General features: G+C 30.8%; 3 protein-coding genes and 1 long non-coding RNA gene across 4 annotated transcripts; all 4 read right to left on the bottom strand.

Annotated features, from left to right (window-relative positions):
• Positions 1-4361: 4361 nt before the first annotated feature.
• Positions 4362-6064, bottom strand: LOC126656553 (membrane metalloprotease ARASP, chloroplastic). Its single transcript, XM_050351143.2, has one exon. It carries the CDS (start codon positions 5920-5922, stop codon positions 4594-4596), a length of 1329 nt encoding a protein of 442 aa, XP_050207100.1. The 5' UTR covers positions 5923-6064; the 3' UTR covers positions 4362-4593.
• A 3061-nt stretch (positions 6065-9125) lies between these two features.
• LOC126656309 (uncharacterized) lies at positions 9126-10211 on the bottom strand. Its single transcript, XR_007633198.1, has 2 exons — positions 9877-10211; positions 9126-9417 (listed from the first exon to the last, which is right to left on the bottom strand). It is a non-coding gene; the product is annotated as an uncharacterized LOC126656309 (long non-coding RNA).
• A 2721-nt stretch (positions 10212-12932) lies between these two features.
• Positions 12933-13846, bottom strand: LOC126654873 (aquaporin SIP1-1-like). Its single transcript, XM_050348874.2, has one exon. It carries the CDS (start codon positions 13832-13834, stop codon positions 12968-12970), a length of 867 nt encoding a protein of 288 aa, XP_050204831.1. The 5' UTR covers positions 13835-13846; the 3' UTR covers positions 12933-12967.
• An 8529-nt stretch (positions 13847-22375) lies between these two features.
• Positions 22376-23346, bottom strand: LOC126657677 (aquaporin SIP1-1-like). The gene has a single exon (XM_050352408.2). It carries the CDS (start codon positions 23169-23171, stop codon positions 22443-22445), a length of 729 nt encoding a protein of 242 aa, XP_050208365.1. The 5' UTR covers positions 23172-23346; the 3' UTR covers positions 22376-22442.
• Positions 23347-26918: the final 3572 nt, after the last annotated feature.

The following is a 26918-nucleotide window of genomic DNA, read 5'->3' as shown; positions in this document are numbered from 1 at the left end:
CCATAAACCAATAGAAAACGAAAGCGGATCCCTGAAGCTTCAAAGTCAATACAAATCCACCTAGAGAAAGAAGTTATTCTAGTAACCGAAATAATCTGCTTGTCCCACATGCAAAGAAGACCATCGGAAGCTCCCGAAGAAGGAGAGAAACAAAAATTGTAATCAGAATTAGGCCAAAGCCTACCAGCAACAAAATCATCAATCAATTCCTGCTTAGTTTCAATAATGTCCACCAAAGATAAATTAAACTTTGAGATAAAAGAACGAATAGTCCTTTGTTTCCTAGAATAAGTAATACCACCTCGACAATTCCAGGATAAGAAATTGAATGGAAACGACATAAAAAGAATATGAATCCTTGATAAAGACGACAGATTTAAACCTGATGTTCGGTACGGTTTCCTTTTGCAATTTGCTGGGTGAGAAGTCTAATAATATCCTCTTCGTGAGCTGCTAAAAAGAGCCCCAAACTCAAACCAATTTCCCATGTTTTTGTGACTTCCTCTTCCATTTGCTGCTGAGAATCAATAATTCTATTTCTGTTGTTAATGGAAGCAGATGGCAAGGACGAAGAAGTTGCTGAGAGAGATAAAGCTGGCGTGATGATACTCCCTGCTGGGTTAACAGATTTAACCTTTCGAGTTTTAGTAGGACTGAATACCGGAGACCTAACAGCTGCTGAAACATTTTGAATAGGAGAACTTTCTAAAACTGGGAAGTCTTCAGACCTGACATCCAAGGAAGGGAGATTAGCTGAAACAAAAAGCAAAGGGGGATCACCTGTTGATTTGTTTGCCAAAGGTTTCACATTATTCTTCTTTCGAATAGTAACATTGATAGCTGATTGTCCATGAATAATATCACCATTATTCTTAAAAGAGTCTTGAACAATAGAATCATTGTGAGGAGACCTTAAATCAATTTCTAAGGATCGGGTATCCCTTGCTGACAAAGGGATTTGTTTGCTGTCTAAAGGGTTATCCTGTGAGAGGATCTGGTTGCTGTCTTGGTTATTCCTTGTTGAAGAAGGAATCTGATTGCTGTTTAAGAGTGGAATGGATACAGAAGAAGAAGAAGATAGAGAGGGGGATTGCAGAATATTTATCAAGCCTTCATCTGACGTATTGCCTGTAGCTGCCATATTCAATTCATCAACAGATTCAGAGTCATCTCTATCTGATGAAAAAGTTACAGCTCTATCAGTTTCCATAGCATGAACCGAACAATTATGATGATTGTAATTAATTTGGAGCTTTTTATTAACCCTAGAGCCCGTCAGGGAAACAAGAACCGCCCCAACGTCAAGTCTGTCTTTAAGAGCCACTTCTTCATGTACAATAATTGATTGGCCAATCAAATTGCCAATAAACATGAAAAAATCTTCTGTCCATAAATGTAAAGGAACTCCTGTAACATTAATCCAAGCAAGTCGACTCGTCGTAAGTTCATAATTTTCTGCTTTGCAAAAGGCTTGAATGAAACAATCTCGTGATCCAGGTCTGTTTGACATAAAAAGCTCCGCTTCAGCAAGTGTATTGAACGTGAGCAAAACATCAGATCCTCCGAGGATTGATATCTTCTCAAAATCAATCCCTAGATTAATGATATAATCATTAATTGTGATAAGTGAAGGAGGAGAATTCAGAGAAATTGCAATTGAACGTGAAAGCCAATTTGAAACCTCTGTTGAATCTGAATAAAAGTAAGAGAATTGTTCCTTAATAAGATTAGGGTTTTCCTTCACTGTGTTTTGTTGTAGAACATCGCTGAAACTTCTACCATCTCTCAGAGAAGGGGTTGTTGCCGGCTTTGCAGTTCCCAAAACTGATTTGGATGAAACATTAGGGTTCGTCACCTGAGTTGCAGCTGATCGTGAACTCTTAGGAGTTGGAAATTTGGCGATAAAAGCTCTTAATCTGTATTTCCCAATCGATATAATATTAATTTGTGAAATAATCCAATCAATGTTGATTGTTGAATCAATCCTCAAGAATCCAAAGCACCGATTTGCCGAATTCAATTTCCTGGCAATAGAAATCCGACCATAGAGATTATATCTCTCAAAAGCATTCTGTAGGTTTAAATGGTTCCAAGAGCGAGGAAAATTCTCGAAATAGATAACGTGATTCGCCGGCAGCCGAGAAGGTAAGCTATGATCCAGGGTATTGGTGATGATATTAGGTTTTGGTTTAGGGTTTAATGGAGGAGGAGAGGCCATTCCGTTAATTTGATTTACAATAGTATTAATTAAATAACTAATTAGTTAATGACTATAAAACTTTTATTTAGTAGTAAACTAAAAAGGATTATTCAGTAAATTTGCTTGTCCCCCTCCCATCCGTGCTTTTATATATAGTATAGATGAACATAAAATCAAGTTCGAGCTCGGATCGTTTAGGATACAAACATGAACCGAGCTCTTATCGAGCCGAACGCCGAGTTACAGCTCGCTTCGTTTATAACCCTTCTCATAATTCTATTACAATTGTTGGCAGCAAAATTTATTCGCATAATTTTAAATTTTAGCGATTACGATACTATTATGAACATTGAGTAGTCGGGTTTGTTTTTAAGGGTAGGCTTACGTCGTACAATGAAGAACAAATATCAAAAGAACACTATGAGAAAATATGAAGTTTTGAAGAAGAAACAAATACATCGAACATTCTAAACAGATAACAATTGGAATTTATTGTGACAAAGAACAAATTATGTACTCTGAGAGTAAATTAACTACATAAGCATTTTTTTTACTTCGTTTGCATTCTGAGGACCTTGAAGGCCTCTGAAGCGGGTTCTGAAGACCCTAAAAGCATTCACATAATTGCATAAGTTTTACATTGCTTTATTATTTCAATTTAATTCTAATTTATGTCTTCTTCTAGCGTTTTTAACAGTTTTACATTCTTGAACTAGATACCTAGATTGCATGCTATATCCATGGTATGGATATAAAAGGTTTAATTTATTGTCATATACATGTCTTCTAACATTCCAGAATCTTAAATGTTACTTATATATCGGTTGGTTGTATAAGAAAATCTAATCAGCGCCCGGAAACAGAAAAACCAGCGCCGGAATCCTGCCTAGAAGACCCAGCAGTATGCCAGATGTGGTGCTTTAACAATGCTGCTTTGAAGCAACATGGTCAAGTTACACTCACTAGCGTGTTGAGCCACATAACTTCTGTGGCTTAGCACGCCACTTGCTCTATAATTTGTGGATTTAGCAATGGCACATGCATACAAATTGAAACCTGCTTCTTGCTTTAAGAAATCAAGTCTAATAAGTAAGAGCAAAACATTAATAGCGGTGAAACTTGCTGCAACCGTTATGGATATATCAGCAATAGACCTATCTATGGGTCTGGGTACCCACCCGGCCCGGCGGCCTTGGCCGGGCTTGAACAATTTTCTTTTGAGGAAATTACACCATTTACCAAAAAAAATGAAAATAATTACAAAAGTATATGTTGACTTTTTTCATTTACAAAAATATTAATAATATTTACAAAAGTACAAAAAAATAAAAAATAATATCAAACATACGGTGTATACTGTGGGTATAATGTTAGTATACTAATAAACTAACATTATATCAACATTGTACCAAAATTATACCAACATTATACATACTGAGACTTTATTAATATTAAATAAAAATTTACCAAAATTACATCAAATCGTATACTGAAAATTAAATTAATAATATACCAAAATTATACCATCAGTATACCAAGAGTATACAAATTTTCTTGTTCATTACCAACTATAGTGAAAAATACACATAAAAAAAAATACATGTTATCAACTAGAAAATATATATAAAAATTTATAATCAATATACCAAAAATATACTGAAATTATACCAATAATAAACCAAATATTATTTTTAAATTATCTGATTTATAGTTTTAATATTCCAAAATTATACCATAATTATACCGACATTATACAAATCGTACTTTTGTAATTAATTTTCATTTTTTGATACTTTTGTAATTAATTTTAAATCAGTCGTATTTTTGTAAATAAAAAAAGTTTACAAGGACTTTTGTAAATATTTTTAAAATTTTAGGTATTTTTGTCATCGTCCCTTTTCTTTTTTAATCTAGACTGAGCCTGAAAATAGCCCAGCAATTGGTACCATCCAAGTCCGACCCGACCCCGTACATATAGTATGTACGACTAAACTTGGATAGTAAATTTGAAATACGAACCAGACTCGGACCTGCATTTATAAAAGTCAAGTTTGCCCAAGCCCCGCATGGACCCACCCAAAACCGGTCATGAACAGATCTAATCAGCAACAATGAGTTTACGGAAAATCAGTAATAAAAGAATGTAAGCATTATGCACATCTTTATCGAATTCTAGCCTTGGAAGTTTACTGAATGTTTCAATATTGTCATTATCATACAAGTATTATGACTACCAGGAATATAAGAAAAGATCTACAAAGCGAATAACCAGTAGTTGTGAACAAGAAACTATAAGTACCTCCTCTATAACTCAATTGGAGAATCGAAGCAATGTGTTCATCCTTATCGAACGAGAAATCCGCAACCAAACGGATAAAACCGGCTAGTTGACATCACAACAGCATATCCTTGATGAAATCGAGATTTAAGGTATCGCGAACGATAAGGAACAATCCAAGAACTAGAACAAGCGTGATTCCTGATGACATAATGCGCTGCTCAATTTCTAACGGCAGCTTTCTCCCGCCTCTAGCAGCTTCTACAAGAATCAAAGCTAGCGAACCCCCATCCAACGCAGGCAAGGGCAAAAGGTTTATCACCGCAAGGTTAATATTAAGCACAGCTGCAAACTGATAAAGCCCGTCAATATTAGACCTCGCAACTTCTGCACCAACAGCAATAATAGCAACTGGACCCGAAACCTTACTAGCGGATTGCGAAAAGTTCAAGAAGGTTTGTTTCAAGCTATCCAAAACATTAAATGTCAAACCCCCAAATTCTTTTCCAGTAAAATTAACCGCTTCAACCAAATTCCTAGCTACAAGTTTCGTAATCTTCAAATTTGGCGATAACTGAACTCCAATTTTACCAGTCCCGTCAAAACTCTCGTCAGGCGTTACCCCGATTTCCAAATCCGTCGATCCTCTACCAACTTTAAGCAACACATTCCGATTCGGATTCCTCTTAATAACATCAACAACTTCCGAAACAGCATTCGGTATAGTTTTAGGCAACTCAATTCCGTTAATAGCAATAATAACATCACCGGGAAGCAACCCGTCGCGGGAAGCAGCAGAAAAGGCTCTTACTTCAGGCACAAGAACACCAGGAAACGCCTCTTGAACAGGCAAACCAACAGACAACACTTGAATAAATATAATAGCATAAGCAAATATAATATTAGCTACAACACCAGCAGAAATTACAATAACCCTATCCAAAATTGGTCTATTCTTAAGCAAATTCTTATCATCCGGAGGAATATCACTGTCTGGGTCATTATCAGGAAACCCTACAAACCCACCTAAAGGAAAAGCTCTAACAGAGTATTCTACATTATTTGCATTAAATTTAGCTAAAATTGGACCAAAACCTACTGCAAATTTACTCACATGAATTCCTTGGAGATAAGCAGCAAGAAAATGACCACTCTCATGAACAACAATTATAGCCGTTAACACACCAGCTGCTTCAAGAACTGACTCAAAGTTGCTCAAATCAAACCCTGAAAACGCCCATGACCTGAAATCAAGCCTTTTTTGAAGTGGGTATTGGCTAAAAAGATTGTTTTTGGAGTGAAGAGTGAGTTGTGAGGATGAAAATGGAGAAAAATGAGGTTCAAAGAGGTGGGTTTTGGGTCTTAGTGAGGGGTGAATATTGGGTGATTTACTAGAGTTTGTGAATTTGAGAAAAGAAGATGGTGATGAGAAGTTTAAAAGCATGATTTTTGGTGGTGGGATTGTTGATTTTGTTGTTTTTTATTGTGTAAGGAGGAGGAATTGGGAGAGATGAAAAGAGTTGAAATGGGAAAAGAGAAAAGTTGTGGTTTTGGATAATTCATGATTTGTGGTTTGTGGAGGGGAAGTGAGCAATATGTCTCCTTTTGTTGTGTGGGTGATGTTCTATTTTATGAATTTTTGCAAATTATTTTTTAAATCACTTTTTCTTTGAATATTTATATTCGTATACTATTTTAGGAAGTTTAAATTCGTATTTAAATTATAAAATAATATCTTACTTGTGAGCTTGATTTATATAAAGGATTATTGATATAAAATCCTATTTTTTTCACATTTTTTGTCATGTTTTTATAATTTCTTTTCTACCTAAATTACAAACTTAATTTTAAAAATATGTATTTTATATTAAGGTTTCAACTTATTTTAAATCATTTTATCATTTTATTTTCTCTCCCCTCTAATGATTTTTCTCGATTTAAGTGGCAATATGTCCCTTGAACTTACAAGTAATGGACAATTCACACATATATTAACTTTATAGGCAAATAGGTACACGAACTTGATGATTATGGGCAATTTGCTCCATATTAGCAATTTGCCCCCTCAATTTATAAGTTAATTGATTTTAAATTGGCAATTTACCCCCTTAACTTGTAAGTCAATTTGTCAAAACGGGCTAATTGCCCATAATCAACAAGTTCGTGTACTAGTTTGACAACAAAGTTAATTTGTGTGTTAATTGCTCATTGCTTACAAGTTGAAGGGGCAAATTGCTACTTAAGTCGATTTTTCTCTTTCTCTCTACTTCTTTTCCTCTCATATTTCTCTCTTACTTTCTACTCTACCCCTCTCAAATATTCTCTTATTTTCTTCTTCCCTGATCGTTGTATTTTTCCGTCTCGCTATGATTTTTTCGCCGTCGCGTTTTTTAGTGGATTTCTCGTCGTCGTGTTTCTTTCGCCGATTTTTTCGTCGCCGTGTTTCTTCCAATAGATTACTCGAAGTCGTTTTTAGATTTTCTTTTATATTATTTAAGTTTTTTATGATTTTTTAAATTTTTTGTACACAAATTATTATAGCTCTATCGATCTCTTATTAATATAATTGTTTTATTGTTCACAATGAATTGATTTATGTTTTTAGGCTATTTTTTCTGTTGATTTCGTACACAATAAATTGATTTATTTTTATGGTGTTTTTGTGGTGTTTTTTCTACTGATTTTGTACACAACAAATTGATTTATATTTTTATAGTGTATTTACACTAAAGACCATACAAATATTATAAAAATACCATATGAAAACACCATAAAAATACTACAAACAACACCAACAAAAAAGTTGCAACTCCTAACGGTAAATAAACAAACTAAACTGATTTATAACTAACTTATAGAAGACTAACTAATTAATAACTAACTGAAACCAAGTCCTTCTACTTTTTTTGATCACATCAACTGCTTCTATACTCGATCAGTTGTTGTGATTCTGATGTTGATTCCAACCCCCCCTCGAGCTGAAGGATATAAGTTAAGTAACCCACCTTGGAAAGAAAATTAAGGAATGTTGATGGAGGTAGTGGCTTTGTAAAGAATTTAGCGTCGTACTAAATGCAAGGATTTTAATAGTGTGCTAAGTTAGCTAGTCAAATGTCATACTGGGCTATGAGCTATGTTGACGATTTTACCAGGCAGAATTTGGAAAGAAATCTGAAAACTAAGTCGGTTAATCTACAGAAGAACATGCCTACTGATTCTAGATAGGTTCCTCCAAAAAAAAATTCTTTCATTGTCAATGTGGATGTTGGCTTTAATGAAGAATAAGGGGTTTTCAGCATAGGAGCAGTTATTAGGAACTGGAAATGTGAGGTTGCAATTGCTGGAAGCATAAAGTATGCCGGAAAAGTAGATGAGAAGATTGGGAAAGTTGTAGCAATTCATGATGGTATCCTCTTGGCTTTAGAGGCTAATCTAATTCCCTTTAAATGGGCTTGTTTTGTTAGTTCAAGATTGTTCTCTGCTTGCTAAAAATCATCAATGTTCTGGTTACTGGCTACTGCTATATTAGTAGAAATACTAATAAGGTTGCCCATACTTTATCTAGGGAAGCATCCCTATGAGCTTCTGGGCGAAACTGTGCTTTAAATATATGCCCTTATCCAGGTTACAGTTTCGAAGGCCCTAGCCTTGAGAATGAGAGCAGAATGTCTGGGTAGAAAATTTATCCAAATATATTTCATCTTGCATTGGATTGGCTGATTTTATCTTAACTTCTTATTAATACAAGAAAAGTGAAAACAAATTTTTATTGCAGCTAAATTTTGTTACGAACCACTTCAATATATTTTTTTTTCCAAATATGGAAGAGTTAAGATTAACTTCTCGCTTTCCTAGAAAAGACCTCCGTCTTCCCTCTAAAACCCTTCCTCTTATCTTGATCTTTAAAGGATGAAAAAAAATGATTTCCGATCTTAATCGAAAAATCATCTTTTCTCTGTCCAAGTTATCTCTATTATATTTTCTCTTTATTAAATAAATCTCTCTACCCAGAATTTTTTTTGTGTTGGAATGAAGTTTTTTTGAGATATTTTTGTGAGATCTATTGAAGTTGAATATCGGAAAATTAGGATACAATGGATCAAGCGGATTGTATTAGGATCTATATTAAAGAAAAGACTTGAAAAGTTTAAAGTTTCAAGATTCAAGCGGTTTTAAGATCGTATTTTCAATATTTGAATCATATATAATAGTTTTCAAGTGTATTAAAATATTTGAATCATATAAAATATTTGGGTAATCTTTTAATGTTGAAAAAACTCTATTCGATAACTGTATTAAAAGCTCTCATCATTATTTTATAATAGTTCTTTCAATTTATTGAGAAACCGTTTATATTTGTAATTTTCATTATCATTAATAGAAGTTTTAGCCTTTGAGAAAGAAAAAAAAAACTCTTCCTTTCCTTCCTTTTCCTTACTCTATTTAAAAATTCATACTTTTACTTTTCTTTAGAAATTTATATTTTATTTTTATTTATTTTTTTCAAATAAAAAAAAGTCTCAACATATATATCGTCCGCTACAAAAGAATTCAGAACAAAGAAAAAATAATAAATATTTCCTGAATAAACTTTTTAGTGGATATATATAGAATAAATATAAATTCACATAATAAACTACATAAATGTAAATCGAACCATTTCTTAATTTCTCGAGATTGATTGATAGATTGGTCACATTTACAGCCTCCAATCCAATGATCAAACAACTGAAAATAATCTGAAGTTTCAAAAGGGGAACTCTCTTCTTGTTCCATATTGATCAAACATATCAAAAAAATTGAAGTTTCAAAAGGGGAACTCTCTTCTTTTGTCAACATAAATCTGAATCTTTATGCATCTTTACCACATTCATGTCATTGCCATAGCAGCCCTGCAACACCATCCTGCCAATGCAACGCATCTTCACCGTCCATTGCGCTGATGCAAATACAATATATGTCAACCAAAGAACAACAACAAACACATTCAAGGACGGACACAGCCTTATGGCTGAAGTGGCAACCGCTCCATCAAATTTTTTGAAAATTAGTATAATTTTTATATAATTCGCTCCCTCAAAATAAATTTGTACCAACTAGCCACCCTATTTTAAAATTCCTAACTCCACATTGCTATAATTTAATACTATTGCGCAGACTGCACTCATTTATTCCGCAACTCCGCTGCTAAATATTGACCAATGCAATTCAACATTTCAATTTTAAAATATAGTATTTAATATTTGTCACATGATTTCATACATACAATTAAATAACTAAAATGAAAAAATTATAACGAAAAATTTAGCTGCCAGAGACAGAACTAAATATTATCAAAAAAAAATTGTATTAAAAAAAATCAAAATGGGATTCAAGAAAATCAAAGAAAGAATTATACCTGAATAAATATGAAGCTCTTGCTATTACCAAAAAGTTGACTGAAGAGTGCATCAATGGAATATTGGGAATGCATTACTGAGAATTACAGAGAATTTTGAGTGTTTTTTTTTTCTTTTTCTTGATTTGGCGCTCAGCTGATTTCATGAAGAAGATGGTTATGTTATGTGTATGTTTATGGATGAAGAGAGGTTAAAAAGGGAGTAGGGGTTTCAGGTTCATTGAACCTGGTCACTATACTAAAGCGTCGGATAGCACCAGACACCAAAAATGAAAAGAATTCTTGACGCCAACTTTGAAAGCAAAAGTTTTTACGAGAATCTTCGCAACGGTTGATAATGGACACCTAAAGTTGTTGTTTAATTTTGGCAAAACCTACCTTAAGCTCCCTATATAATATGCTTTTACTTATTTGACCTAAATTTTTTTCGTTTAATCCATTTAAACTTCTGACTATTGTCCATTTAATTTCCAAACAGTGACTAACAATCGGTCTAACATGGTCAAATTATAATGAAACGACTATTTATAATAGTTATTTCTACTCTTACTGTCTTTGAAGGAATTGAATCAAGTAGTGATTTAATATATTATGTAATTTTGCGGGTGAGATAATCCATTTATCATTTATCCAAAAAAAATGTTATTTAACGTTTGAACATACACTTTTACTCATTTGATTCTAGAATTACTAATTTAATTTATTGCATCAATGAATTTTAATTGTTGCCAAGTTAACCTCTATTTTGTATGTTTTTTTTTTAAAGACTAAAAACTTTCATTGATAAAATGAAAATTACATAAATGAATAGTTCATCAACAAATTGAAGAGCTAATCTAGAATAATGATGAGAGCTGTTTGATACAGTCATCGAATATGGCTTTTCCAACCATCAAAAGGTTACCCAAATACATAAATATTGAAAATACGATCTTGAAACCGCTTGATTCTTGAAAGGTAGATCTCTTGAAAATTCATGTTTTCCGATCTTCATCTCAAAAAGATAAATTTTTACCTCACAACACCTTCAATCATCAAGAACATTCAACAAAAACTTCAACAAGTCTTAATAAAATTTTAGATCTAGAAAAATTTATAAATCTAAAAAGACATAAATATAAAGAAAGCCGTAGAAATAGTAATAATTTGGGCGGAAAATCACCTTTTCCTATCCTCTACAAGATTAAAATGAAGAAAAAGTTTTAGAGAGAAGGGAGAGTTTTTTTTTATAAAGAGTAAGCACATTATCATATAACCCTCTATTTTGTATGTTGCACATATATATATATATATATATATATATATATATATATATATATATATATATATATATAATATGTTAATTTATTGTCCTTTTAGTAATTTTTTCTTTCATGGTCAAAATTTAGAATTTCTATTTTATCAAAATACATAGTCATTGTATGCTCTATTATTTTAAACACTTAAATAAACAATAGGGTTGATTAGTGAAAAAGAAATGAGGCTAGACAAGCAATAATGTCGATTTTCCACGTCACGTACCTCATAAAATTATTATTTTTCTTCACTCACTTTAACTTTCTCGTCATAAGCTTTAATAGTTTGGTATTGATATATGTAGGTTGTGTTACACTGTGGCTAGGGGTGAGCAAAAATCGAACTAAACCATTAATCCGATCCAAACCAATTCGAAATTAATTTTGGTTTGGTTAAAATAGTTAAAATGGATTGATTTGGTTTCAAATTATAAAAAAATATGGTTTTTGATTTTGGTTTGGTTTCAACTAGTGATTAACCGAACCGACCGAAAAACCGAAGTTTACAATAATATTATTTTTATTAATATTTATATATGTATAAATAAATATAAAATTTATTTAGTGAAATATTTATATATAAATATAATATGTGTGTATAGATACATATATGAAAAATATATAAACTAATACACACATATAAGTAAAAATTATTACGTATAATTTTAATTTTTACGTATAATTATATATAATATTTATCTAAATCTATATTAACCAAACCGAACCGAAACCGATGTCAAAGTTTGGTTAACCGAACCAAAATTTTACGTAGATATTTGGCGTGGTTTGGTTTTTATATTTTCCCTTAAAATATGATTTGGTTTTAGAATTTACTAAACCAAACCGAATCGAACCGAACCATGCTCACCCCTAATTGTGGCTAATAATCACCCACCTTTTCTTACTTTTGGACTTTCTATCATTAAACTTTTTAAATTTTAGTTTCGGTTTAACTTTTCTAATTTTTCATAGGTCAATAAAAGTTTTACCATCAAAAAATGTTTAGCTAAGATTTTTTGTGAAAAATATTTCTACGAGGTTTCAGATAATATGGAATTTAAATCATTTTTAACTACCACGTCTGATTTTAATAGGATTTTATAAAAAAGTTTTTTATGGAATTGGAATTCTCTCAAGTTCATTTGAACTTGAGAGAGCCATGTTCACGATTTACACCGTTCATTACAAAAGGAACAGTGTAGATTAATTTGATTAAAATTGTGTTTTTTTGATCTACACCGTTCATTTTGTAATGAACGGTGTAGATCGTGAACATGACCCTTTTAAGTTCAAAATGAATTTAAGGGAATCCCAATCCTTTTCTACGACGTGTTAGATGTGGAATGTGAATCATTTTTAAATTATACCTTTCAATTTAACAATATATGACAAAAGAACTAACAGAAGGAGGGTTGGATCTCATTCCATAATGTCCATTTCTAATAAAATACACATATTAAAAAAATCATTAATGTTTCATATAAATAACTAAATAACCTTATATTGATATACTAAAAGTTCATACATTGATAAATGCTATCTCTACTCTACTAATTTACTAAATTAAAGGGCAACAATAAAAAAAATTATCATTAAAATTTGTAATTGATAAATATTTTAGAACAATAAATTTTTAAAAAGGGACAATTAAAAGAGAACAGATGGAGTATGACTTCTCACAAAACTGAAACAATTTATATGCAATTAATTGCTAGTCCATAACTAATTAAGTTAACAATCAAATAAACACATGAAAACAACTAAACAAAGCTATGGAGACAGTCATTAATCTTTAATTAAGCCTGCTTAGCCTTAATAGATCCTCTAAACATGAATCTAAAGAACCAAGCAGCCAAAACTGCTCCAATAAAAGGGCAAATCCAATAAACACAAAAAAAATCCCAATTATTATGCCAATTACTTAAATACGCCCACCCATAAGCACTAGCCGGGTTCATTATAATACCCGTTTGCTTCACACTATTAACCACAATTCCAATACTAACCCTAGCACAAGCCAATAGCCACAGCTTCACCAACAAATTCTTGGGCCCTTTGGTCAAAACAAATATTAAAGAAAAACAATACAAAAAACTAAAAATAACTCCGATCATAGCTCCGGTCTGCAACTCCACGTTCAAAGAAAGACCCTTAACCATATGTTTATACTTCACCGGCATTGATTTAAGGATTGCGACGGCTCCGGCCACTGCTCCGGCAGCTTCAGCCGGAAACCTGACAGCCATGGACATGAGAGACGCGTCAGGTTTAAGACCTGCGGTGTATAACGATAGAGCTGCAGTAGGGTTGAAACTTGCGCCGCCGAGAAGAGCGGCGATGAAGGTGAACATGTAAAGGCGGAGAGTTGCTAAGTTTATAGTGATGAATAGAGACGGTAGTGTTTTGGGTTCGACGGCGAGATATGATGATACGACGGAGATTAAAACGCCGAGAAGTGGAGTGGTGAAGACCCACGTGAACGTTAAGATTGCGTCTCCGATTGCTGATTTGATTAAACCCATGGTTGATTTGTTTTCTTGATCTTCAATGAAGTTGGTTCTTGAATTATAGTGGATTTGAGTGGTTGAGAAGAATCTTTGGTTGTAGTGTTGTGAGCTAAAAGAAAAATGAGAATTGCCAACATGAGGAAATAGACAATTCATATGAAACAATGCAAATATTTGTTAAATGTTTGACATAAAATATGTAAGTTTAAACCACACAAAAAAATCCAAAAGTGTGCTTATTTCATTGGATAAAATTTTAATTAATATTTTATTTGAATGATGTTATTTTAATTATAATAAAATTTTAATTAATATTTTATTTGAATGATGTTATTTTAATTATAATAAAATTCTATGTAATTGCATTAATTGCCAAATTATTAAAAAGTACCAAATTTTTACTGCTTGTATCAATTATAGCTAAAAAAATTATAATAATAATAATATTTTATTAATAGATAAATAAAGTACAATTTGATCTAAATTTAAGCCAAACGATTTCAAAAAGTACATAGAGAATATGACATCTGTAAAATAACAGAAATTTATATCTAAATTCTTCAAACGCGTTGATGGAGCTCTTTAAATGTGCAACTCGGTGATCCGCCCGCTCCACTCGGTGATTATTTTAAACCACAAATCGATCTTTGATTTTTGTATGAGTCTGATTGATAGAATAATAGAAATAAAAATTATCTTGATAATACTTTATATCTACACTCCAAGATAATTTTCATAAAGGAGATAACAAGTTCCGTAGAGGGTAAAAACAACTCCACAAATGGAGACAAAAACTCCATAAAGAAAGAGAAAAAACACAAAATAAAACTCAAATCTTAAATTATTGAATGCAGATACTATAATAAAAGAGATCTGAGAGTTAGGGAGGTGATTTTAGACCATAAAATGGCCAAAATCACCTCCCTTAATTAAAGTGGTTAGGGTTTTTTAAGTTGAGAGAGACGTTTGGGAGAAGAGAGAGAAGAGAGAGTTTTTTTTTTCCTGTCTTGTTTCCGGGTTATTGATTCTGGGAGTCATTGTACTTTTCTAAAGTTTTAAAATGGTCACCGAACAATTTTTTGTTCCAAAATGGTCACTGTACTTTGTGATTAGTAACTTCTGGCGATCACCAAATGAAATCCGGTGACTTTTATCCTACGTGACTTGTCGAAAGTTTACTCACACCTTCCTTTTTTCCATGTCATTGTCGATATCACCTATTTTTATACATCATCATCTTCTTCCCTAATTTTTCAAACATTTTCCGGAAAAAAGAAAGGTGTGAGTCAGCTTCCGGCAAGCCACATAGGACAAAAGTCACCGGATTTCATTTAGTGATCGCCGGAAGTTACTAATCACAAAGTACAGTGACCATTTTGGAACAAAAAATTGTTCGGTGACCATTTTACAATTTTAAGAAAGTACAGTGACTCCCAGAATCAATAACCCCTTGTTTCCAAACAATTATAGCTAAAAAATTCAACTCACCAAAAGTAGTCAGTTCTTACATATTACGTTTTTTTTATAATTATTTTTAAACTGAATCGGTTTTTTGCCAGCATGTCATTTACATCAAATCTGACTCAGCAAAATGGCGTTGGATTGCATTAAAAATGTTTGGCTATAGCTGATACAACACTTAAAGGTTTAATTATAACTAACACGACACGCAAAAAATTGATATTTTATTGTGATTATTTTTATGTTACTTTTTCAATTGTTGTCTCCTTTTTATAAAAAATTATTTTTTATGACAAATTTGTTGTCTTTTTTATGAAAATTTGTCATCCATTTTTTATGGAGGGTTTGTGAGGTAGTGACTGAACGAGATGTTATGATTGTAGTTTTTTTTTTTTTGATAATTTGAAGGTGTTGAAGACATTTAATCGATGAGTGCATTTTATTAACAAAACAAACATAATTTTTGTTTCTATAAATAGATCTGTGAATCAGACATCATGTTAGCGTAAGTTGCTTGTTTCATGTCAGATTATCGGATTTTTAATTTTTTTTCCAAATTTCTTATAAGAAATTTCATGGACTCAAAAAAATCTATCAAATATATCCACTGTTGGTTGTACAAGTAAGATGATAGCATGAAATTAGCCGAACACATTACAAATTGAAAACCAATAATAGTTAATGTAATAATTTTGCATCAATATCGTATTTCATTTAATGGATATCATTTTATTTAGAAACAAATAATTTATATATCCAAAATTATAGTGCATTTATCGATTATATATTCAATAAAAAATTAACAGTTTAATTCGATAATTATATAGTTTTAGTCAATTATATCCAAATAAAAAATAAAAAATAAAAAATTGTAATGAGTTAAACATTAAAGAAGGCTTAAATAAAACAACAAACAATAAAAAGACAACATTAAAAAAAACTTAATCGCAATAAAATATCAAATGTTTGCGTGTTGTGTCAGTTATGTACAATTAAACTTTTTTAATTCAATATGGCGTCGTTTTTTTAAGTCAAGTCTGACGTGGCTGACATGATGGCAAAAAAACGAAATGCTTAAAAATAGCTACAAAAGGAATGTAATATGCAAAAATCGGACTATTTCTAGTAAGTTAGAAAAGTTTAGCGGCAAGCAAAAAAAATGGTATTTTTGTGTGGTTAAGCATTAATTAGGCTGAATATATAATTTGACCCCTGAACTTGTACCTTTTTACCCAACTAACCTTCAAACTTAACGTCTCACCTATCGAACCCCTGATTTTGTTAAATAACCTGATTTGACCCCCGAACTTGATAAATATGTAAACATGTAACCTCTCCGTACACAATTTCTTCTAAAACGTTTCAAGTGACAGGTGGACACGAAGGTTTCAATACTTACATATTTATCAAGTTCAGGGGTTAAATCGGATTATTTAACAACTTCAGAGGTTCGATAGGTGAGACGTTAAATTTAGGGGTTAGATGGATAAAAGGGTACAAGTTCAGGGGTCAAATTATGTATTAAGCCCATTAATTAAAATACATAACAACTATTGCATAGTTCTTTCTCTCTTTTTTTGATATAGTATTTGTCATTTCTTAATTCAATTGGAGGGTAATAGATTGGAAGGGTATCCAAACCAAATGACCATTTTTGTAATTCGGGGATTTTTTTTAATTCTTTTATTAAATTTTAATTTTATTTTCACGAGGGGTTTTCTGGCCAAAAGTACATACATGAGCATTTGGATTTTACTTTTTTTTATATAAAAACTTATCATATGTGCATAATTTAGCCTAAAAACTCTCCAAAATAAAATTATACATAAATGACAAATTTTCAAAAAAGCTAGTAAAATTTAAATGTCGTGTGGCAAAATCCGGTTGCCACGTCCATATTTGGCCGAGAATTTTTTTTAAAAGATAAAAATAAAAATTAATAATAAAAAAATAAACAAAAATCTAATCATTAAAAAGAAAATGATAGTTTGAATATCTATGGATCTCAGTTGGATGAATCTAATATTCTAGATAATTATTCAATAAATATCATATATTAACAAAACTATGTTCAATTGAATCACTATGAATGCATTTAATTACAATTGAAATATAAATCAATTAAAAAGTTAAAAGAATTGATAGTATTGATCAGAAAAACAACAAATCTCAACAAATCTCATAAAACTTAAAAATTAATCAAAGAAGAACAAATCTTCATGTTCAACATGTGTATTTTCTTTCAAAATATAGGTGGGGCGCTTTGAAGTTCCGCCATCCATGCTTTTTTTATATTTAATAGATATTTGTGCTTCATAGAATCTTTCATTTTTCTTTACCTAATTTTTATGTTTTTATTATTCGTTTTGTGGCATTATAATAGTATGAAGGGCTTTTTATTCAAATAACCAACATTCATGTTTGATTTACTTTTATACCAACACATATTTGACATTTTAAAACTACCATGCAAGGGAGAAATTATTACTTTTATACCATCCATATAAACTCATAACACAAACCCTCATAATTACAATTATTTTCTCTCTCCTCAAATTTCTCTCTCCTTTCTCTTTCAATTCACCTTTCACACAAATCTCAGATTTGTTCTTTGCACCAATCCGCTTCCGCCGTTCCATTTTTGCCGTTTTGCCTCCACCGTTTTGCCTCCACCGTTTTGCCTTCGCCGTTTCGCCTCCGCCGTTCCGCCATCTTTCTTTTATCATTTTAATTTCAGATCTGAAGTTTTTAATTCTCTTTTTTCATTTTTAGATCTGTAATTTGTTTATTTTTTACTGTTGTTTTCACCATTAAACATGTATAAAGATTATTTTTGAAGAATCTAATACTCATTTCATGTAATGTAGAATAATTTTGTGATTTTATGGAATAAAATTCTGTTATTTCTGCATTTTTCTTGTGTTTCTGCGTTTTTTTTATTCTGCAGAACGATTTGTTGATGATGATTGATTGTTGAATTATTATAATGTTATAGTGTTGTTGATTTTATGTTGACTTTATGTTGATATCAACTGATTTTTTTTTTAATTTCTACATTGACAACTAAGATAATATTGTCTGTGAAATAAACTAAAAAAATTAAATTAAATTAAATTGAGACTAGATAATGATATGATAGCATCGGGGAAGAAGACATGTAATGATGTTGCATTATTGTAATGTTACAATGTTGATATGGTGTTGATTTTCGGTTGATATTTTGTTGATTTTAGCATCGGTGAAGAAGACAATAATGATGTTAAATTATTGTAATGTTATAATGTTGATCTTATGTTGATATAGTGTTGACATGGTGTTGATTTTGGTAATGGTAAAATATATAAATAATGATTTTGAATTATTATAATATTACAAATTTGAATTTATGTTGAATTTATGTTGATTTTGTATTGGTATTTTAGATTGGAAAAATAATTTATTAATCTTTGGTTAGTTTAATGTTGATTTAATATTGATATATATAAAAAATTAAATATATGATAAATAATAAATTTTGATGAATTATTAGCAAAAATAAACGTAAATAAATATTAAAAATAAAAATTAGTGTTGAAAAAGATTTACAAAATTAATACTATCCAGTTTATTAAATGTTGTTAATATTATGTTGGTATTGTGTTGATATAAAAACTGACAAAAATGTCAACAATAAATAATGTACACATGTTGATTTTATATTGTTTTTATGTTGATTTTGAATTGATATTTGATTAATTTTGATGACAAATAGTATACACATGTTGATTTTATGTTGATTTTGTGTTGATCTTCAATTAATTTTAGGGATATGCGCATGTTGATTTTAGGTTGATTTTAGGTTGACATCGAGTTGATTTTGCGTTGATTTTGATTAATATAACTTAAATAATTGTACATCAATAAAATTCAACATTGATTTTAGGGTTAAATGCAAATTCATACACCAACTTTGACCTAATTTGCAATTACAACATAAACTTTTAAACTTGGCAATGTCGGTAACTAACTTTCATTTCTTGGCAAATTGGTACACCGACCAATCATAAAACGACAAATGGCGGTTTATTACAATGTCCACGTTAGTGTTTTTTGAGTTTGGTGTATCGATTTGCCAAAAGTGTAAAGTTGGTTACTGACATTGCCAAGTTTCAAAGTTTATGTTGTAATTGCAAATTAGGTCAAAGTTGGTGTATGAATTTGCATTTAACCCTTAATTTTATAATAAAGTTTGTACGTAGAACATAATATAAGGAGTAAAAAAACCAACGAAATTTCAAAAATGCCGAAATGAATTTAGTACATTCTAATAAATTAACACTTTAGAAAATAAAAGTTATAAAAAAATGGCTGAATACCAATAGCATATGTTTATGTAGGGAATTCCATAACGTTTATCGAGAAAAAAACACAAAGAGATCAATCATTCAAACAAATATGTGCACTCCACATTCCATCCTGCTGCTTTTCAAATAGACATCTATTCCGCAAACTTACAGGAGGCATTTATTTCACAGACAATATTATCTTGTTCGTCAGTGTTAAAATAAAAAAAATTAGTTGATATCAACATAATATCAACATAAAGTCAACAACACTGTAACATTACAATAATTCAGCAATCAATCACCATCTACAAATCGTTCTGCAGAATTAAAAAAAACGCAGAAACACAAGAAAATGCAAAAATAACAGAATTTTATTCCATAAAATCACAAAATTATTCTACATTACATGAAATGAGTATTAGATTCTTTAAAGATAATCTTTATACATGTTTGATGGTTGAAAACAACAGTAAAAAATAAACAAATTACAGATCTGAAAATGAAAAAAAAAAAAGAACAGCTAATTTCAGATCTAAAATCAAAAAGAGAAAAGAAAGATGGCGCGGCGAGATAAAGGTGGAACGACGGAGGCGAAACGACGAAGATGGAACAGTAAAAACAGAACGGCGGAGGCGAAATGGCGGAGGCAGAACGGCGGAGGCGGAATGGCGGAGGCAGAACGGCGGAAGCGAAGGGATAAGAACGTGGAGAAACTCTGCTGGACTCGTGGAGAAGAAGAAGGAGCCGCCAAAATTCAAGAGAAAAAGAAGAAACAGTAGAAAAGTAAGAATTTAAAGAAATTAGGTTACAATTTTAATTTTGGATGGTATGAAATGTAAACTTTGGATTTGGACTGTATATAAGTAAACTTGGGCCAATTTTCAGTATATTGGGTAAAAAGCCCTAGTATGAATCGCAGGTTCTAGCATAGAGCGGTAACCAAGCCAAAATTAAAAACCAATATCAGTTGGTTTGATTCGATTCTCTAATATTAAAAAATGAATAAACAATAAAAAAGATTAACTCAATTTAAGATCCCTAAACTATCCGGTTTTTGTTTAATACGCCCTTCATTTTCTATTTGGATTTTTTTGACCCCTGTATTTCTATTTATCATTCTTTTCATTCCCTACGTGGAAGTTGTGGATGCACTCTCCAATCAAGACCGTTGTCTCAAAATGGAACGCCACATATGAGACGCGTATGATAAGGATTAACCAAATTTGAAATCTCTAAACTATCTAATATTTTATTAATACACATTTCAACTTTTATTTGAATCTTTTTAATCCATGTACTTCTATTTATCATCTTTTTTGGTCCCTAGGTAAAAATCTGTCTACCGCATGACTGCATTCTCCATTTAACTAACATATACTCCCTTAATATATTACCACGTGTGAAATTAAAGATGACATGGCAAGAACCAAACAGGTGTGAGCGGAATAATACGAATGAGTCAATGAGTGAGATATATAAGCAGGTGGTTAAAAAATTTAGAGTTAAGATCTAAAAAACTACCGACCTTTCAAAAATTTTTCAACTGCACCCTCAACTTGTAATTGCTTCAATAGCACTCTATTTCGTATTTTCGGCTTTCAATAGCACCCCGACCTTGTAAAACAGTCAATTTTACCCTATTTTGTATTTTTGACTTTCAATAGCACCATAAATCATCAAATTAAACTAATTTATCGAGGACTTATTTGAAATTTTTTTTAAGTTAAAAGACTTGTTTAAAAGTGTACAAGTAGAAAAAAGTATGATTTCACCTTTAAATTTAGTTTTTTTTTTAAATTTTCATCCTTATAGTAATCAAATCATCTAACTTTTTTAATTTAGAATGCTATTGAAAGCCAAAAATACAAAATGGGGTGCTACTGAAAAAATTATAAGGTTAGGGTGCTATTGAAAAAAAATTAAAAGGTCGGTAATTTTACGGACCTTAAGCCTTTCTTATTCAGCATAAAGAGAAATTTTGATTGTTTGTCAAATATTTGATTTTTCTTCAAGTTGAATAAGAGAACATAATAATAAAGTAATATGAAAGTTATATATATTTTTCCTACTCCGCAGCAATATTTAAAGCTTGAACTGTTAATTGATATTTTAACAATTAAACTGGGTTTTAACTAGTTGAGTTATCGATTCATATTTTGGTTAATTAGATTGGTTCAATTGAATAAACTAATCTAAACAATTTACTACAAAATCTTATAATTTTACTTTTATATTTATTAGATCGCTTTTTACAAATTAGATTAGCTAAAATTCCAAACTAATCTTTCAGTCTTTATTTTTCGGTTGAACCGGCTGATTTGGTCCGATTTTTGAAAATACTATTTTTAACTGTGTACTAAAAACTCAACTAATCAATATTTTCTGATTTTTAAAACATTATATGTAACAACTGTTTTAAGAACTAAATCAGATCCACCGATTCAACTACTTCGATTAAAACCGACGGTCATTTTCATCAATAGTAGCTTTGAGCAAAAGAGTAATGGTATTCAGTTGATCTTGTTCTAGCAGCTTGCGGCTGGAAGGTTGACTTTTCCTTTTAAACTAGACATGCTATTGTCGCCTCCTAATTCTAATACATTTTTGTGCTATAAATTTGATATTTTTGAGCTATAAAAATGGTCAATCAATTTCAATGGAGATGTAAAGACTTGTTTATGAGACATAACCAGCTTAAAATTAGAATGCAAAGTCTTATAGTTAGGTGAAATTAGCTCAATTTTGCTAGACAAATTCAAAATCAGAAATATCGTAATTTTTCCTTTTTCATTATCCTATGCAATTCTTCCAATTATTTTCATCTTTTTCCACAAGTTCCTTATATGGTCAATAATCAAGATGGTTAAAATTCATAATTATTAAGAAAACACACCAAAAACAACAAAGAAAATTTCAGAAAATTCCAATTAATTTAAGTAATTGATAAAATTACAAACCATTCTTGTTTTTGTTAATCATCAAGCTTGTTTTTTCTTGGTGGAGACAGCAGCCGGTTTAAACAAGAACCGATAAACCCAAGCAGACAAAACCGCCCCAATGAACGGACCAATCCAATAAACATAAAACAACTCCCAAGAATTATGCCAATTGTTAACAAACGCCCACCCATAAGCATTCGCCGGATTCATCGCCGGGCCGGTGTACTTCCCGCCGGTAATCACCAGCCCAGTGATCACACACGCCAACAACCACAGCTTCACCAGAAAATTCTTAGGCCCTTTAAACATAATCACAAGAAAACAAAAGCAAACCACAAAGCTCAAAACCCCTTCCGCCACAGCTCCGGTATGCAGATCCGCCTTCAACGACGGTCCTTTAAGAACATGCTTATACTTCTCCGGCATTAATTCCAAGATCGCCAACGCGCCGCCTACTCCGCCGGCTGCCTGAGCTGGAAACCTCACCGCCATGGATAAGAGAGAGGAATCTGGTTTGACCCCAGCTGCGTGGACTGTTAGTGTGGTGGCTGGGTTGAAGCTTGCCCCGCCCAAGGCGGCGCCCATGAGGCTGAAGATTAAGTAGAGAAGGGTAGCTAGGTTTATGGTTATGAGTAGACTTAGGGTTGATTTGGGTTCGATTTGAAAATAAGTGGCTATGATTGAGGATGAAATGCCGAGAAATGGTAAGGAAAATACCCACATGGAGGTTAAGATTGCGTCTCCTATGGCGGATTTGATTGCGCCCATGTCTCTGTTTTTCAAGACTGCAACTTTTTAGGGTTTTGTTTTGAAGAGTTGTGCAGTCTTGAGGTAAGAGAAGAGCCAAGAAAATTAATGAGATGATTAAGTGGGTGTTTGGTTTGGGGGAAGATAAGAGGTGGAAAGAAAATGCAAGGAAATAGAATGGAGTGAAAACAATCCTTTTCAAAACCAAACCGGTTTGTGGTTCAATTATTCATATTACATCAATTAGTTGGTAATTCACTACTAATTCTTGTTCGAATCAAACATAAAATATGTATATATTCTCCCAGCATTTGTTTCTTTTTCTAAAATAAAAAATTCTCAATCGAAAAATCGAATTAATTTTCTAGTTTTTTCAGCGACGAATTTACGATTTTCGAATTTAAAACGAAAGTCTTAATTTTTTTGTTGATATATTTTATGGGTTTTTTTTGGCTTAAATGCACAAAAAATCACCAACTTTTGCGTGTTTTTGGTATTTAACACGATCTTTTAATTTTGGCGTAAAAATACATGAACTATCAAATTTTTGCATATAAGACCAAGCTTGCATTTTTTTCAAAAAACGATGTCGTTTTAAGGCAAAAACGGTGCCGTTTTAGGAGAGAAACGGTGTCGTTTTATGCCCAAAATGATGTTCGTGTTATTATTGTAAAAATCAAATAGTTCGTGTGTTTTTATGCCAAAATTAAAAGTTCGTGTTAAATAGCAAAAACACGCGAAAATTTGTGATTTTTTATGCATTTAAGCCTTTTTTTTTTGAACTAGTTTCGCATTACGTGTTACGAACGTGGCTCGTAACATAACTCGTCAATGAATATATTAATAAATTTATTATAATTATAGCAATTTTTTTATTTATAATTAATATTTAATGGGATTATTTTCCAAATACCTGATTTGAGTAAAGTATTTACACCATTTTAACTCATTTTTTCCTCTTATCTTATGTTACATAATAAGCTAACTTATTTATAAAAAATACCTATTGTATAAAAAAGGCTTATCTCATTTTAAGTTAAACTTTTTCATAACCACCTTTTCTTTTCTCTCTCTTCTCTCTCTTCTTCTCTCTTATTCTCTTCTTATTCTCTTCTTATTTTTCATTTGAATTTCAGTTTATCTCCTCCGATTATTTTTCCGTTCGTCTTTTCTGTTCGTCTTTCCGTTCGCGCTTCCGTTCGTCTACTTCCGATGGATTTCTCGTCGTTTCCGGTCGTTTTTTCGTTCGTCTTTTCCGTTCGCGCTAGTCCGTTCGTCTTTTCCGTTCACGCTATGGATTTCTCTACTCGTTTTTAGATTTGTGTAATTTTAAGATTTTTTGTAATGATTTAAATATTTTGTAAATAAATTATTGTAGATCATAATTTTTTGTTTATAAAATTGTTCTATTATTCATATAATTATTTATTTTGTCTTCTCTTATTCATAAATTTGTTTATTGCTACTGATTTTGTAAAGAAAATGTTGTTTTATGGTGCATTTGTAATAATTTTATAATATATTTACGTTTTAGTGTATTTTTGGTGTATTAATAGTGTATTTCTGCCGTTTTTTAGTATATTTATGGTGCATTTACAGTGTTTCTGGTGTATTTGCAGTGTTTATGGTGTATTTGCAGTGTTTCATGGTTAACCCACAAAAACATTACAAAATGCCATAAATACACTACTTATACCCTACTTATACACTATTTATACACTAATTTTACACTATATAAACACCATAAAAACACTACTGTTACACTATAAAAAATAAAATAAAACATTCCAGGAAGACAGTCTATAAAAAATAAAAATTAATACTATATATACACTAATCTTATACTATATAAAAAAACTGTTAGTCGGTTCGGTCGACCAAACCGAAAAAACCGAAAACCAAAATTGAAAACCGAAAAAGGTATTTATGAAATTAAAAGGAAGGTATTTTTCGTAAATGAAAAAATTCAAAAAAGAAAAGTCAAAACTTACAATGTAAAGTCGTAAATAAAATGCCAAAACATGTATTTTGAGAAATTACCACATATTTAATTAATTAAGAATTTTTGTAAAAATAAATATAATATATTCAATTATTAAATTTATTTTCATACTGAATTTATTCTTCTTTTGGTTTTATAATAACCATAATTAAATAATTAACTTAATTTTATTAATAATATCTTTAAAAATAATAAGATAGAAATTTAAATAATAATATATTGACCAAATACAATATTTTAATTTTGTAGTTCAATCAAACTAAAAGATAGGTATTCCTACTAATTTGGAGACAATTTAATATTTTTTACATACTAAAAGCTAAATGGAGATAATTTAACTGCTTATTCTAATTAATAAAAGTTAAATTGGAGATAATTTAGCTACCTATTCTAATTAGGACTTTAATTATAATATTGATTAATTAAATAACTAATTAGTTAATGACTATAAAACTTTTATTTAGTAGTATACTGAAAAAGATTATTCAGTAAATTCCCCCCCCCCCCCCCCATCCGTGCTTTTATATATAGCATAGATATAGATAAATTGTCATGATATTTTAAGTTTCACATGATTGAGTTGAGAGTAAGTTCACTAAAAAAATATAACTTTTCGAATTTTTTTTTATTTAGTTTATTTTTGTCAATCTATTTTTTTAAAAAATGAGGGGTTTATTTTCCTTTAACTAACTTTCCTAACAAAATATAGGTAAAAATTGCACTTCCCTAGTTAAATTGCTTAAAATACAATTTAATTATTAAAAATAATATTGTCTTTAAATTTTAATGAATTGAAAATAACATACAACTTTTCAGAAAGTTATTAAGTGAACCAAGTAATAAAAATATTCATTTTCTCCACACTAACTTCCTCATAAATTAACTTTTCAGGAAATATACTTGCTAATGATATACTTTTGAACTAGGTGAGGTCTAAGCGTTGTATAAAATTAATTTAAGTTTGTTGGTGTAGATTCCATGATTGTTTAAGATTTTTTTGGTGTTTGTTCGATCTCTAAATTCAAATATTTTTAAAAATTTAAAGTTTTTTGAAGTTTTATTGAGGTCTAGTGTAAAATAAATCAGGATTACTCTATATATGTAAACGGTGCACGAAATTTTATCTGTTTATTTTGCATGGTCATAATTTCTTCCTCTTATTTTTAAACTATTTGTTTCATTTATATTTTAGTAGATTAAAATTAGATTTAATTAGATATTTTTTTAATATTTAATTACTTCACTTTTATACCAATGAGCTATAGGTCAAATGGTATAAGCGCTAAGCAGCAAACTGCTAGGTTATGGGTTCGATTCCTCCCACAAGCGCTTCACATCCCCAAATTATTAAAAAAAAATTACTTCACTTTTATTAATATAATTTGATTTTTATAAAAAAAATGATCAAGTTATCAAAATAATATTTTTTTAGGAAGAATATTTTATTTCATTTTAAGTAGTTTTAGATTTTTTATCTATACAATATATTCAAATTTGGATTAGGTCAATTAAAAGAGTATATGATTTAACTCCAAAGCGTAGATGGGTTGTTAAGGTACTTTTCTAACTTAGTTGAGGTCGCGGGTTCGAACCGTACTCATGTATGCAGCCGTTTAAAACTTAGAACCTTCCGTAAGGTACTTATCCGGCTCTAGTATGAATGTAGAAGGTTTAAAGCTGTCGTTTCATAATTGAAATCCGTTCAGGACACCGTATGATTAGATAAAAAAAGAGTATCTGATTTCTCTGCAGATTTTCAACATTTG

The sequence above is a fragment of the Mercurialis annua genome, linkage group LG7 (assembly GCF_937616625.2).
Source record: "Mercurialis annua linkage group LG7, ddMerAnnu1.2, whole genome shotgun sequence".
Lineage (NCBI taxonomy): Eukaryota > Viridiplantae > Streptophyta > Magnoliopsida > Malpighiales > Euphorbiaceae > Mercurialis > Mercurialis annua.
This window is presented reverse-complemented; position numbering and strand designations above follow the sequence as displayed.